Genomic DNA, 15,204 nt, shown 5'->3' on the forward strand with positions numbered 1-15,204 from the left:
GGCCTCGCTCGCAGCTGAGCATCCTGAGGTGTACGTTCGTACTGCTGCTATGTAACGGAATACTGGTTTCATACATTTGTATACGCCACTTTGCAAAGAAAAAAAAACAGACTAATTTGAGGCACATGAAACATGCACACCCACACCTGCACTGTGGCATTAAAGAGACCTGGCTCTCCGTCTCAAGGACATGCCCAAATAATGATTGCGCGAATTTCAAAGCACCACATCTTAACTGGTAGGATTTCTTTCAGTATTGGTATGTAAATGATAACATGTTTTAGATGAGAATTTCTTTGCGAAAATTTCAGCCATAAATATAAAGATTTGGACTTTTTTTACCAATATCTGCTGTGTAACAGGTTGGATGTATACAATACGTGTATCAGGGCAGAATTAGCGATCTGAGGGAGACTACAGACGATCGGAATCTCTGTCCACATAAATCTAAAATTCTGGGTTCAAATCCATACTGGCAGGCCCCAATGCTGTGCCGAGAGAAGGGCGCTGCACCTATTTCCCCACCCATGTGAAAATGAGTACCTAGCTTTGGTTATAAGGGATGACCTTTCTGGATGTTCTCGTGTTTGAGGAGGTTAACATCTCAAGCAACCAACCCCACTACGCTTATCGGGCTTTATCGACAAGAGTAGGGGTCCATTTCGGTGTCAGTGCAGCTCGTAAATACACACACACACACACACACACGCACACACGCACGCGCGCGCGCGCGCGCGCACGCACGCACGCACACACACACACACACAAACACACACACACACACACACACACACACACACACACGAACGCACACACACGTACACACACAAATCCTGGTGCTGTATTGTTAATCTTTTGGCCGTATATTTTGAATTCTCTATTGTATTTACAATTGCCAACACTGACAACTCTATCTTTGCAATGGGGATAATATAAAAGAATTGAGTGTATTTTTGAAGCGATCGGTTTTGGTGACATCAAACTATTGGACCAACTGGGGGGTGTAGGGGGTGGTCAAATCCTGGTATCATTTTATCAATCTTTTGGCCTGTTAATTTTTAAAATGCTGTGTTTTTGAAGTGATCGTTTTGGGTGGTATTACTATCTTTCCAATGGACAGTCCATTCGCTGCACCCCCTTGAACCGTCGGTGACATATCATAGCAACGACGAAGTCGATGTGAACATCTAAAAGGTCGATCTGTTGTCAGCTATTTCTATCAACTGGGTCAAGTGATACGTCACGGTAAGAGCTGCAGTATGTACATAGCAACGTTGACATTTGCGCAACGGCTAAATCTGAAAAAGATAGTGTAAATGAAATATAACGTTAGAGCTCATAGATTGTAGGGAAAATTTCTACTGTTTTTCAAATTAAAAAATCAAAACAATAGACTGCACAAAGATTGACGTAGATAATACAAACACAAATTATCTAGATGTAGTAATGTGCATGGCATGTGTTGTCTTCGTAAAACTGTGATAAAAGAATAAACAGAAATACAATATATGAAAAAATATGTTTGTTTGCGGTAACGTTACGTTTTTACTATTAGCACGCCCTGTAACTTGGTTATTTTGTGACTTCTTCTGTTAGGTTTGTTTGAGTTGATTAATAAAATTCCATCGTGTGATACAAACATATAAATCAAGCATGCTGCACCAACGATTAATGAGTTTTAACAAACTACATGGTTAAATAAAACTTATCCAAATGCCAATGCAATCCTCAATAAGTGTCTCTAGAAAAGAAACAAGATAAAAAGCGAATTTCTAAGTGTGATCAATTTGAAAGAGACGTCCTACGGATCGCGTTAGCGCTCTTTCCATCCTCTCCTTGGTTGTCATGGTGATTTCACCTTCCTTTTGTCAAGACGTCCTCACGAGAACAAACACGGCATATCACGACTTCTCCCTTCTCTTGGCTTTGCAGTCGTCAGTGTCCACACAAAGGCCCGGCCAGTCGTGCAGCTGCCCTCAGTTGGAAACACTGTGAGCCATGGCGGCCATGTTGCTGACGGTTTTATCCCTAGCCCTGCTGGCTGCGGCCAACCTTATCCACGGCGCGGCTTTCATATCCATGCCGAAAGAGATGACGATTCGGTACGCTTATTTTTTTTCTTGGCATATAACTGAAAGTTGTGCGTCAAACAGTAACATGGTAGAGACAAGGAGGTTTAAAAGAAGAGGTAAATGGGGGGTGGGGTGTCCTGAGGCCAACGCACTTTTCTCGATTATATAGTGCATCGATTCATAGGCCTGCTTTAAAAGTTTTCCAGTACTAATGTTTCAAGCTGAGGGGACCCCTTCTCTCTACAGTTGAAGAGTATTCCTGTGTATCAAGTTTTTGTCCTGTTATGTTTGCTGATAAGGACCACAGGAAGAGTAGCTACGTATACAATGTACTTGTATATCGTTACGGTAATTGTGGATCTTAATAGAGTCAAATTTAAAGTCATAGAGTATACAGCCTGAAAGTAAAAGAGAATCTATAGCCTACAGTAAACAATGTTAGATATTTTCTTTTTTCCCTCGCACGGTTGTCGAGTGGAACGGACTGCCGGGGCACATTGCCCAGGCCCCGTCAGTCGAGGCCTTCAAGGCCGGTTTGGCTGCCTTGCCCTAATCCGCAAGACCCCCCCCCCCCCCTCAGCGACACCCCAGTGGGGTTTTTAGAGCCTATCGAAGACGAAGACGAAGATATACTGACTAAAGGTTGCATCAAGAGCTAGTTGGAAAATATTGTATGGAGTGAGAAAGTTATTAAAGGGAAGTCCCTACAGTAAATATTTCTTGGTTTAACAAATTATTTCTGTTGTTTGAGCTTGTTTAGACTTAAGATTTACGGTGAAGTGTCCAGCTCATAGGCCTAATAATTTCACCAGCATTTATCTACAGCGTAAAATGACAATCACAAATCTTATTAAAGCTTAAAAAATTGCACTTTTGCAGGTACGGCACGAAGGACCACCAGAGAACCGTGGTACGGAGGTACTGCGAGTGGAACGGACAGAAGGTCCTGCTCGGCAGTACCTGGACCACGGCCTGCTGCATGCACTGTACCTGCACTGGCTATGGCTTGGAATGTTACACGTGAGTAATGACCAATCTCTATCAAGTCGATTCACCGAAGAAAAATAAGGTAAGGTACGCAAAAAAAGCAGTTACTCAAGCAACTGGATATGATTTTGGAAACGGTCAAACGTTTGAGATATAGCATTTCCTATCTTTCGTCAATGACACTGATAGTGAAGATAGTAGATGCTAGCGCTATCTGAAACTTCTGACCGTTTCCGAAATCATATCCAGTTACTTGAGTAACTGCTTTTTGGCGTATCTTACTACCTGGATGTCTAACGTCCATTAACGTATAGAGGTAAGGTGTTTGAGGATAGCCACGAGCACATTGAAAAAAAACAATAGCACACCTGGATAAGGGTAGGGGTTTTTCTCTGCGTGAGTGCTTTAAAACTTAATGCCTTAACCTGAGGCCGCACCTGGGCAAGCTCTGCTGTATGGGGGTCACCAAGTTGTAAGCTACTGGTAAAATATACATAAGGTACACCCGAATACAAATACAAGGTTCCTCTATACAAACATTGGGGCTTGCAGAACCGGCATTATTTAGAGACAAACAAATATGACGGAAAGAACACTGCTGTAATGTTAATAATTCGAGCCTAGGTCATCATCGATAGCTTGACCTCACTTCACTAAATTTCAACATATAGATTTTACCCATTCATTATGCATTGTTGTACTAGTAGTTAATCCTTGCTGGAGTATCTTTGTTTAAAATTCATTTCCAGACACGGGGTGTACATGACGCCGCCTGGATGTCTTGTTCTCGTGAACGAAGTCTGCGAGGTGGAGATAGTGGACAGCTCCGACCCCAACCGGCCTTGTCAGTCACTCACCGTAGGTCCGCCAGGTGGCGTCGTGACACCGGGGATTCAGCTGGAGGCGAAGTAGCTCATCAGTACTCTCCAAGCAGAGGTTAGGCCGCGAGACATAAAGAAAACGGTGCAAAATAGAAAGCCCGATAAAACGCCTAAAACGGCAAAAAGAAAACAAACAGTCGGAGCCTAACCTCTGCTTGGAGAATAGCTCATCAGAGGTTGTATCGCGGGATTATTTTTACTGAGGGGAGCGCGACCCAACCTCTGCTTTGAGAATGCATCAGCTTACATGAAGTCACATGAAAGAAGCCCAAACGGTCAATGTATGTATACGCGTTGTGTCAAACAGGCATCGCACAGTATATATATATATATATATATATATATGGTTATAAAGCGGTTCAGCGTATTGATAAGGTTGTTATAACAATCCTGGAATTCTTCATATTCGATCCAGTCAAATCTGTCTGTCTATGATAGCCACTCAAGGCATTTGTAGAGAGGGGCCACGGTATACAGGTGGTGATGCACAGATTCGTTACGTTTGTTTTGATGGAAAAACATGTCTAAGTAACAACAACAACAGTTCTGAGAATAGAAACAACTTATAATGATACGTATTACAAGATGTAACGTTACGAAGATTTTTAGTATCTAACATTATAGCACTTCCCGCCAACGCTAGCAAATGTTAATAATGTTGAATACCATGTTATCCTGCTTCCTGTATGTACATGTATATGACATATCTGACAACACAGTAAAGTTTTAAGCATAACTTCTGATTCAGAATATATTTGAATATGTAGTTCATAAACAGTGTCAGTTCCTGTACCTGTGTGGCTATGGGCGTCAGTAGACGACAGGGTGGAGAAGGATTTGTACACCATTTGACGGTAGGCGGCGACGTGATTGGTTGGTAACGGCTGCCCAGCGCTACGAAGCGACAGGAACACAGGCCTGTATGCCAGGCTAGCCTCTACCAGGCTCCACAGGTGGCTGGAAAAAATAGTAGAAATTGGCCAAATAGGACAGAAAACACGCCAGAGGAGTTCGATGGTCGATGACCTTAGGTCGCAAACTGTACTCCTCGGCCATCTAAATTCTCTGGCGTGTTTTCTGTCTTATTTGGCCAGGCCAATTTCTACTATTTTTCCAGCGACCTGTGGAGCCTGGTAGAGGCAACACCAGGGCAGCTGTTTGACGTATGCAAGAAGCGGTCGTGGCATGAGAGAATATCAATGTCCCTAAAAATGACTGCACTTAAGCTTGGACATCACTCATTTCCGCAACTGTGGTGTCCTCTTGTTTCATGTCATCCCTCCTGATGACTTCCTCTAACCCCGCTCCTACCGCGTGGCCGCTCTCCTCCCCTTTCCCGCCACAGATGATGATGATGCGGTAGATCTGCAGCACAATGAGCAGCGTGTTCTTCCCCACGAAGAAGAAAACGCCCTGTGTAAGAACGCGCTCGTAGAAGATCAGATACAGCCGGAAGGCCAGGAACGGCCCGTCCTGCATGAAGATGGTAGTGACCATCGCAAAGACATCAGGCTGGCAACAGCCGCAGACGACCAGATTCTTTTCCTGCAGTTGCTCAGCGAACTGCTGCAAGGTGCCGCGGCGTTTTGTGGCTCTGTCGCCCTTGCCTTCTTCTGTTGTTGGCTCCCCTTGGCCGTCAGATGGTTGACTACTGATCGGCAAGGCACCGCCAGATGTGTGTATCGCACCCGGGCGAGATTTCCTGGCTCTGACGGCGGTGAGGACGATGGTAAACTGCATCAGGCTCCAGGTGAAGAGCGCAAGCGCGGTATAGACGACTCCCTCTTTGTTCCCGACCCTCTCTTCTTCGAAGACTTGGAACAGCTCCACGATGTCGGCGGCCATGGCGACGTAGACCAATAGGAGCTGAGACAGCTCGTCACGTGTCAGACTTCCTCTCGGAAGCAGCCATCTTCCGATGACTAGGAGCAGGACCATGATCTGCTCCAGGGCGCCAACCCAGTTCTCGATCATAATCTCAGCCTGAAGAACGAGATTTCACGAGAGTTGTTCATTGCTGCTTATCATTTTACAGCCTTTTCATTTGACGTCATCTGTGCCATGTTGGATTACAACGTACATCAGTTGTGTAAACCACACGAAGATGCTATTTCTTAATTCAATTACACGCCAACATGGTCCTCGGAGGATTCAAATTATAATTAGTACGACGTCAATGAAAAGCCTGATTTGCGCGTAACAAGTTAACTGTTTGAAAAGAAATGCTTCAAACAATGTCAAATGTCTTACGTCGATTCCAATGGAGTGCAGTTTCAAAATGTCGTCCATTTCTTCCTCCGTTTCATTGCCAGTGATGTTTCTGCATGCCTCCTGCCTTTCCGACATCTCCGCTAGGCGGCGCTCCAACTCGTTCAGCTCCAGGAACCAGATGGAGGGAACGGTACAGCACAGGTAGAACAGCACACATGGAGAGAACCTGGGGAACAGCAAGGGAAAGGCCCGTGAATATTTTTATCAGGTTGGTACGTCAATGGATAGAGAGACTCTTTTTTCACAACTTTTTCTTTATTCCCTTGCTTTAAAAGTGTTGCACCGTACTATCATTGGCTCTTGCTGTGTGTATATTCATTACACATTTAGGTTTGGGACCGCATTGTAAACATCTCAGTAAACTGTCACTATATATAACACTAAAAGCTTATGACCACATCTGTAAGAAGCGAAACCTATAGTTGCAGTACAATGTGAAGCAGCCAGAATTGTCCTGAGCGACATGTTAAAAGGATCGAGTACACAATATGCTTGTGCGAATGCATCACCAATACTAAATTCGACCTTAAATGAATGATTTTTTGTCTGCGATTGTGATATACAGCTATTCCCATAAACCTAACCATCTCTAAGATAGATAATCTAGGTATCCGTTTATGTCAGCTCTACTTCAATAAACTGTGAATTGTAATTGTAATAGTCCGAAACTATCATATTTATATTAATTGTAATTGTTCATGAGCAGAGGTTATTTGTAAATATTGTAATCCTGTGAACAGTTTCTTGTAATATTGATAACGTTGCGCTAGTTTTACTGTATGAGTCGGCGCAATTCAGTTTTAACTGCAAAGCCGATGTTTTTATCAATAATAAACCATTTACTACATAAACCTCGGTAAGTTATGTGGAGATTCCGAGTGAGCTCGCCGGAGTGAGTGAGTGTAAGTGTTATTGTTAGAAAATATCGCGAGATCCCCAAATTGCCGCGAGGCGTATGGTCATTGACCCTTCCTGAGATATGCCATGGCCACAGGCGTTTTGACATCTGGGTACACCCGCCTATTGTACAGACATTATGATGTCAAACATACAGAAAGTTACGAACGAAAACATGTTTTTTGGGCAATGTTTGTCGTTTTTTTTTAGTTGAACCTATTGTACACATTATGATATTATATTATGTTCATTCATCCCGTTAGTGTCTCGAGAAAAAAAAATGACATTACAGTTTGCAATTTGACTCTGGAACCACAGCAGCGGGAGTACAATCTGTATCTTGCTGTCTCTCTTGCCTTTGCTTCGCGAACGAAGCAACGAAGCTTGATAAGGATAATAGTATGGCTTATGATGTTCACAACGTTATAGCCACTTATCCAGCACATGCTGCAAAATATATTGTGTGATACACATTTTTATCCAATGGCTCTTCGCGTCTCAATCATTGTTATGACGCATATTATCCAAAGCGATCTCATGCAAAACAACAAAATTGACTCATGAGGGGCGTTCAAGTGATTCAAAAAGTTAAGACTTTGACGGTAAGTGAATTATCACATTGGCCTTAACTTTGGTGCACGTGTATACTTATGTCCCTTGTTTCCGGGTTAGGGACACGTTTTGACACCCCCCTCCCCCTCCCATATAAACTCAGCACTAACCATTTCCACTCCTTGCCTTTCCTGACGATCAGTGTGAAGAGTGCCTCGATGAATAGCCCAACTTCTGCCAGCATCAGTAGCCAGAACGTAGCGGCGCCACGTATGCTGTACACCCGCCAGATACACAGCAGCCCGAACGCAGCGAACAGCAGCCGGGTCAGGACGGCGTTGAAGATTACAACAGCTCCCATGGCTCTCGTTTTCGCGACGTATAAAACTATATAGCCGGCGACACGTTTTTCATACACGTAGTGTAGGTTGTGTGAACCGCACACGGCCAGTTGACAACTTTTCACTGAAAGACGGATGAAGTGGTAAACTATTTCCTGTTTGAAGCTGATTAAAATAGACATGACGTCACTGAATTATAGGAGTGGTCAGACTCGCCCTACGATCGTGCTTTCACTTTTACTTCGTCGTACGATTTAACCAAGACTGTAGCAGTACCGGCCATAAACAAGGCCTTATAGGGTCCAAGACATAACCCTTTCCATCACAAGACATCTGGATTTTACTCGAGACGCCCGGCGACTGTCTGAAGATTATGTAAACAATGATCTCCACAAGCTGCCATAAAAATATCATATCTCGAATGCTATCTGAACCCGACAAGATTACTACGCAGTGAATAGCGAACTTCGTGAGCCGGTAAAAATCGGACATCACAAAAATATTGAGGCAACACAAGAACAATGTTTACCTATGAAGGAATCATAAAAGTAGAGCTGTACTACACCATGATGCCGTGATCTCCCTACACAGATATCCTTACACATAAGTGTGCTTTTTATCAGTAGTGACACAAGTCTGCATGATACCAAAGAGCTACAAAGGGCCATGGAGGACCAAGTGCAATGGAGGAAGTTCTCTGGATTGGTTCGAGCGGGAGCTCGAACTAAGTAAGTAAGTAATTAAGTTTATCAGACGACAATAAAATGGACACACAAATTCCACACTGTTTGTGCTTCCGGGGTGCGACACCGGTACAGCAGAAAAACTGGTCAGCTGTGCCTTCGGGCTATCATGTTTACGGAGAATACGAAGAAAGACAGCACAATATACTGTTACAGACAAGAGCATACGTCATGTTATTATTGACAATAGGATAGAGATGGTCTACACTCTACAGGATTCGAAATACTGTTACTGGGTGCGTATGGTACACTAGTAATGTGCGTATACAGGATATTCTTTATACCTACATTTCTAGATTAGGTGCACCAGCGCACCTAGTACCTATTCCCAAAGACGAATTTCGAGCCCTGGTCTATTTAGTGATTGTTTTAAACCTGATGTTTTCCCTTGTTTGCACAGGGCGTTTCTTGAACCCTTAAACAGGTGCTTGAGTGTTTGTCCTTACCTTCATCTCCATAATTATGTCTGGGGCATTGAAGGTCATGATTGATATGCGGCACCATGTGTACAACGAACCACAGGATTTGGAATCAAGAGTGAAACTAGTAATGGCAATAATTGTTCAAACTTAAGACCACCCCGAAAATGCTTGTTCTGTCTTCTGCTCGCCTACCTCATTGTTTCAAGCAGAAAATAAATAATAAAAATAATTTCTTCCTACTGTAAAATTGAATATCAGCTAACATTAAAAAAGTCATTTACAGTATATCATCTAAAATTACCGTTTCGTATGTAATACCAAAATAAATCTAACGTTAACATTACATGCTGTTGGATAAACGTACTACCTCATCAAATAACACAGGTTACACACATATAGGACAGGTTTTAATTTGTAAACCTAAATCTCAATAATCGTACTATCGGAATCTTCTAGTCATGGAATATTATGTCAAGCGCATTCGTGTCAAGCGATAGAACTTCGCTGCTGAAAAAAAAATCAAACATTTCGTGTTAATAATGTGACCAGGATCCGCCATTTTTGTTTTCTTACAAACGATCCCGTCATGCAACTGAACCACTATGTAACGTTACACCTTGATATGATATATATATACATACTGTTATCTGTGCACAACCTATGGTGTTTAAAAAAACACGAAGATTTTAAAATACTTTAAGGAAGTGTGACGCATTCTTTTTGACACCGTAAAACACACATATTTTATGAGACCTGTTACTAGTATACCATGGAGATTATACGTAACCATGTACGAGAAATATGTAATGAAATAATAAAGTGTTCGTAAAACATACGTTAAGCACTACGTTTATGAAAATACGCGTCTTTACTCATTGTGTTTCTTGCGCGTGTTACTGTGACGTTGCTCCATCTTCTCCGCTGGTAACAGTTGTTTCGTTGACCTCCAGTGCATTGTTTTCGTAGCCTGCCACGTCGCTATTCCTGTTGTCGTCTTTGACGATAGTGACAAAGTCAGTTAACTCCTTCCCCTCTGCCGCACTGTCCTCCTGCTCCTCCTCGGTACAGATGACGATGACTCGGTAGATCTGAAGCACGATGACCAGCGCGTTCTTCCCGATGAAGAAGAGAAGCCCCTGCGTGATGATGTGCTCGTAGAAGATGAGGTACAGCCGGAACGCCAGGAACGGGGCGTCCTGCATCAGGATGGTGGTGGAAATCGCGAAGATTCTGGGTGGCAGCAACCGCAGATCGTCCGTTTGTTCTGCACTTCTTCCGCCGATCGCTTGGGTGCGCCACAGTGGCTGGCACACCGAGTCCCGGACGTGACCGTTGTGCCACTTTGGCGGCTGATTTTGTACGTTGAATACTTGGTTATCCCGCGAGATGCTATGGTCAACTGTTTCTACGGTGTTTATCGCGCCTAGACGCGATTTCCTGGCTTTGACGGCCGTGAAGACGATGGTAAACTGTAGAAGGCTCCAGGAGAAGAGCGCGAGGACACAGTAGACCACCCTGGTATTGTACATCACATTCTCCTCTTCGAACACTTCGAACAGCTCCACGATGTCGGCGGCCATGCCGATGTAGACCAATAGGAGTTGAGACAGCTCGTCACGTGTCAAGTCTCCCCTGGGCAGCAGCCATCGTCCAATGATGAGAAGAAACACCAGGATCTGTTCCAGGGCAAGTACCCAGTTCTCGATCGTTAAAGCCGCCTACAGAAACAGACAAAAAATAAATGTCTTAGATCATTCAGTGAGTTATCAGTTCCATATTTTGATTTGCAATAACTTCTCTTAGACATCTGTCCCGCGAATCTTAACAACCTTAGTAACAATATTTACTCACAAACCGTAATGGCACGTATGCAATGTTTTACATACACGCACCCCCCCACGCACACACAATCCGGGGGAGCCCCCCCCCCAACACACACACACCTACGCACACACACACACACACACACACACACATAAAGGCACACACAACACACGTGACAAACATAAAAGCAGGGAGATAGAGAAAGTAGATATAGTTATATACATAAAGAGAGCGCGAGCGAGAAAAATTGACAAACAGACTGATCAAGTCAACCAAACAGACGGACAACAAACAGGCTTCTCTCATACGGCAAAGTAAAAACCTTACGTTGATTCCGATGGAATGCAGGTGCAGTGCATCTGGGGTGTCACTCGTTACTGTGACATTGACGGTCATGTTTTTGCACGCGTCCTGCATCACAGATCTCGCCGCTAGGCGTCGCTCCAATTGATCCAGCTCCAAGAACCAGATCGAGGGTACTGTACATCCCAGAAAGAACAGCACGCTGGGACAGAACCTAAAAACAACATGGTATATTGATTTTTAGTTTTTATCGTTCATTTGTGTGTGTTTATGTTGTTTGTATGCTAAAATTTGCGCTGTATGTCACTTGTACTGTGCGTAGACTTTCTCCAAACCAGACCAATTCTTTAGATTTCTTGTCCAGACGCACACTTGTTGGAGCACTAATCCGTTAAACATCTACGAATGGGTCATGAAAGCTTTCTTGACTGTTTTGGATAGCTCAACATTTATACGCTGCTTTTGTCTGTGCTCCCTAAATATATCACGTCAGCAATTTGTGGGCACACAAGACTAGGTAAATTTAATTTGACCTTGACAAAAAAGACTAGGCAAATCTAATTTGACCTTGACCTTGGCAGAAAAAAAAATTCACCTGCAAAACCAGCAAATTGTGCATCATTCTACCTGACAATATGTGCACATTAATTGCTAACGTCACTGTTTAGTTGGATACAGCTATACACATGTACATGTACTATTTTTATAGTAAAATAATTATTGCTGTTTGCAATAAGCAACTTTGAAGCAAGAAAGACCTCCTCAAAACACATCAAAACAACCCCTGGTCTCTTTAATGACCTATGATCTATGACAGGTCCCTTTTTCTACCGGCGCTAACGAGGTAGATTTTTTTCTTAACACAATTTACAGTAAGGTGTATTGAGCGTGCGCTCATAGAGTTGTTTGTTCGGCTGGACCTGTATAAAAAAACAAGGTGAATACTTGCAAACTCGCCGGTTGATTTTTGGGACTGAAAATTTTGCAGTGGGGAGGGCAAACGTCCAGAAAACACGGTCAGAAAATGCCTGAGAAAAACTCTCAGATGCTTCTTGTTAAGAATTTATGTTACGACCCCTTTCAAATTTGCTAAACCAATTTTCCGTAGTATGACGAAGTAGAAGGCATTCTAAAATTGACCTAGAAATGCTCCATGGATTTCTCTTGTCGATTTTTCGACAGATGAGCAGGCAACCAGGCACTTGCCGGTGGGTTCGGCAACTTGTTTGCCTGATCTGCACATGACTTTTTATGGTGAAGAAGGGGTGTGCAATTCTTTCTCCACCCTCTCGTCTACTGGTCTCACAGGGACAAGAACTGTATCATATACCACGTGTAAGACGACCCCGGGGGTCTTCTAGAAATGCTCACTGTGTACCTAATACTTACGCTATTCCCATGGTGTTCGCGGAAGGTGATTCTCTAACCAGAAAACTGATTAGAAATACGACACCATAAATCTCATGGCGTACTCTTAGTCGAGCCTTTTAGAAAATTAGATCAAATTCTATGGATTTTAAAAGCTTTTGCACTTGATCTTGTTATAGCAAACTTGATAATTGTAATATGATTAGAGGAAAAAGACTTCAAAAATATTGTCACAGAGATGTCGACCATTTTCAGCTTCTTGGTTGTTTTTTTAATTATTTGAAATAGCCTAAGTTTTCGATGATAAAGGTTTCCTCTGAACAAATTCTTATTATTATGGAAAGCTGGAATTTCACATGCTTAATAATACATATCCCGATAGGCCACGTGCACATTATTTTCCCCTTTAAACACCTGTTTCAGTTTTACAGGTAATAAAATAGACTTAGGTGTGACAATGGACCCAGTTGAATACAGAGTGGCCATCAGGGTTTTGTAGACATGGACTGTTCCTGAAGTTCTCTTGACTTATTTGGAATCGATTGAGAGGAATTTTTGCACAGTTAGTATTATTTCGATAAGAACTACTATCATCAATGTCATGCCAGCAATATTTTCCATTTACCAGAAGATTCACTTGTCACGAACGTTGTAATATGCATTTACCATTGCTTCCAAAGAAGTCAAATTCACCAGTAACGTACGTAAAAAATTTGGATAGATCTCAATATGTTCACCTTTGATTTTACGCATCTCAGCTTATTGAGTTATTCCCTCGCAATGAGCCCTCGGGCATGAGTTTGAAAATAAATATACGTTGTTACATATGCATTTTTCTATTCGCAAAGTGTTGGGCAAATCGCAAAGCTCACACTATGAATACAAAAAAAAATCAAAGATTTTTATCGTTTACATCGTTATCATATGTATGTATTACTTTACTTTATCATTTATTGATCATGATCAATTTTGTTTACTTGGTAAAGGAAGGCATGGTATAAGCCTCACGCGATTTTCCCTCCTCCTGCATCTGTTTTATCATTTGTTGCTGTAGTTTTCTGAACTTGTATTCTTCTTTGTTGTTGTGCAAATAGATAAAAGAAAAAAAAAAAACAAAGATACTGACCATTTCCACTCCTTGCCTTTCCTGGCGATCAAGGTGAAGAGTGTCTCGATGAACAGCCCAGCCTCGGCCAGCATCAGGAACCAGAAGTTGCTAGTCCCCTGTACGATACTGGTCCTCCAGATGCATAGTACACCGTGTGCCGCGAACAGCAGACGCGTCAGGAGAGCTTTAAAGATCACACAGAATTCCATAGTACTAGTCCTGGTGTATTCTGGATAAAATCCGCCTGCTGTGTACAGACGCGGTTAGGTTGGTCTATACCCTGCCAGACAACTTTGCACAACGCCCGTGGGTGCCAATTGCCCAACCGACAACTCTCTGTCTTGTGCCGGGATGGTTCGCACGGACAACTGACGTCACATGGTCGCAGTTCCTGTACAGTTTACGCTATCTTCACTTCCAAAGTAAACATTATGCAAACAAACAAACAAACCAAAACAAGAGTCAATGGCTTGGTTCCTCAAGTTCCTAGAAGCCAGGATCTGAATAACGGCTGCTGTCCCAATCCGTCGGTTTCAGCGAGGCATTAGCTCACGAGTCAGCCATGCAGATCTCCTAAGTTGCCATGGGCACTTCCCTAACGTTTGGCCAGGTAAACGTCGTCTTGGGTCATAACACACCTTGTCATGTCCTCTCTTCAATGCAGGTACATCTGTAACGAAGTCACTTGTCATTTCCTGGCCCAGATACTGTATCTGGGCGTGGTTCAGTGCCAGCCTCTCCTTGAATATGTCCCAAGAGGCCACTTAAACAGGACAACAGGTACTACCAGCACAAAAGGAACAATCCGCCGAGTGAAAGGGTCATACCATTAACTATTATGGGTGGGACGCATATTAGAATAGATATGTTAATGACTGTCAGGCACCGGACAGTATGATGTGGGTTGCTTTTGGTTGGGACAAAATTACTCTAATAATGGAAAAGACTACACAAGAAAAGATATATGACAATTCTAAATATTATTTGATAACCATGTTCGTCCACACGCAAGCAGAAAATGTTGGCTCAAATTTTTGTGTACAAATGTATCTATTTTCTCTCTCGTCGTTTCATGGCCGGTTTGTTGTTGTTAAGCTTCTTTTCTCTTTGGTGTGTTCCTATAGTTCATTTTCTTGTCGTTCAGGGAATATTTTCCTACACAGAAATTAACGTTGCAGTGACTGCCATCTTACCTATGCTAATCTAATCTACATAGCAGTTTCGCTACAGAAAACACCACGGTGTCCGGTTCCCCTTTCCTTCACAATGGGACGATATTCCTTTACATACGACTACCTTGAAATCACCGTCACCAGGAGTTTGTTGACAAAAACAAGTTTAGTCTCCATGGTTTGCTTGATGTAATTACCGATAGACGTTTGTGAAGAATGGGTAGTGTGTAGGTGAACTATATATCTACCGATGCCAGTACGTG

The 15,204-nt window shown here is 42.8% G+C and overlaps 3 protein-coding genes across 3 annotated transcripts; 1 reads left to right on the forward strand and 2 right to left on the reverse strand.

The window, feature by feature from the left end:
* Positions 1–1,942: 1,942 nt before the first annotated feature.
* LOC118431122 (prostate-associated microseminoprotein-like) lies at positions 1,943–4,293 on the forward strand. The gene is made up of 3 exons (XM_035842239.1): positions 1,943–2,102; positions 2,952–3,092; positions 3,809–4,293. The coding sequence occupies exons 1-3, from the start codon at positions 1,999–2,001 to the stop codon at positions 3,969–3,971; spliced, it is 408 nt and encodes a 135-aa protein (XP_035698132.1). The 5' UTR covers positions 1,943–1,998; the 3' UTR covers positions 3,972–4,293.
* Positions 4,294–4,306: 13 nt separating this feature from the next.
* On the reverse strand, positions 4,307–8,766 carry LOC118431112 (transmembrane protein 26-like). Its single transcript, XM_035842226.1, has 4 exons — positions 8,531–8,766; positions 7,831–8,125; positions 6,191–6,377; positions 4,307–5,923 (listed from the first exon to the last, which is right to left on the reverse strand). Exons 1-4 carry the CDS (start codon positions 8,667–8,669, stop codon positions 5,162–5,164), a joined length of 1,383 nt encoding a protein of 460 aa, XP_035698119.1. The 5' UTR covers positions 8,670–8,766; the 3' UTR covers positions 4,307–5,161.
* A 64-nt stretch (positions 8,767–8,830) lies between these two features.
* On the reverse strand, positions 8,831–14,572 carry LOC118431116 (transmembrane protein 26-like). The gene is made up of 3 exons (XM_035842231.1): positions 13,788–14,572; positions 11,318–11,507; positions 8,831–10,884 (listed from the first exon to the last, which is right to left on the reverse strand). Exons 1-3 carry the CDS (start codon positions 13,976–13,978, stop codon positions 10,060–10,062), a joined length of 1,206 nt encoding a protein of 401 aa, XP_035698124.1. The 5' UTR covers positions 13,979–14,572; the 3' UTR covers positions 8,831–10,059.
* Positions 14,573–15,204: the final 632 nt, after the last annotated feature.

This window comes from Branchiostoma floridae, chromosome 14, assembly GCF_000003815.2.
Source record: "Branchiostoma floridae strain S238N-H82 chromosome 14, Bfl_VNyyK, whole genome shotgun sequence".
Lineage (NCBI taxonomy): Eukaryota > Metazoa > Chordata > Leptocardii > Amphioxiformes > Branchiostomatidae > Branchiostoma > Branchiostoma floridae.

Bases quoted from the DNA above. Each gene is read 5' to 3' on its own strand.
- LOC118431112 (XM_035842226.1), bottom strand. From the start codon at position 8,669: ATGGCCCTTTGTAGCTCTTTGGTATCATGCAGACTTGTGTCACTACTG. The intron at 8,126-8,530 runs GTAAACATTGTT...TCCGTCTTTCAG, and splicing joins CTTTTATGATTCCTTCATAG to TGAAAAGTTGTCAACTGGCC. The intron at 5,924-6,190 runs GTAAGACATTTG...CTCGTTCTTCAG, and splicing joins TGCACTCCATTGGAATCGAC to GCTGAGATTATGATCGAGAA.
- LOC118431122 (XM_035842239.1), top strand. From the start codon at position 1,999: ATGGCGGCCATGTTGCTGACGGTTTTATCCCTAGCCCTGCTGGCTGCG. The intron at 2,103-2,951 runs GTACGCTTATTT...GCACTTTTGCAG, and splicing joins CCGAAAGAGATGACGATTCG to GTACGGCACGAAGGACCACC. The intron at 3,093-3,808 runs GTGAGTAATGAC...ATTCATTTCCAG, and splicing joins TATGGCTTGGAATGTTACAC to ACACGGGGTGTACATGACGC.
- LOC118431116 (XM_035842231.1), bottom strand. From the start codon at position 13,978: ATGGAATTCTGTGTGATCTTTAAAGCTCTCCTGACGCGTCTGCTGTTC. The intron at 11,508-13,787 runs GTCAGTATCTTT...TGTTGTTTTTAG, and splicing joins AAAGGCAAGGAGTGGAAATG to GTTCTGTCCCAGCGTGCTGT. The intron at 10,885-11,317 runs GTAAGGTTTTTA...CTGTTTCTGTAG, and splicing joins TGCATTCCATCGGAATCAAC to GCGGCTTTAACGATCGAGAA.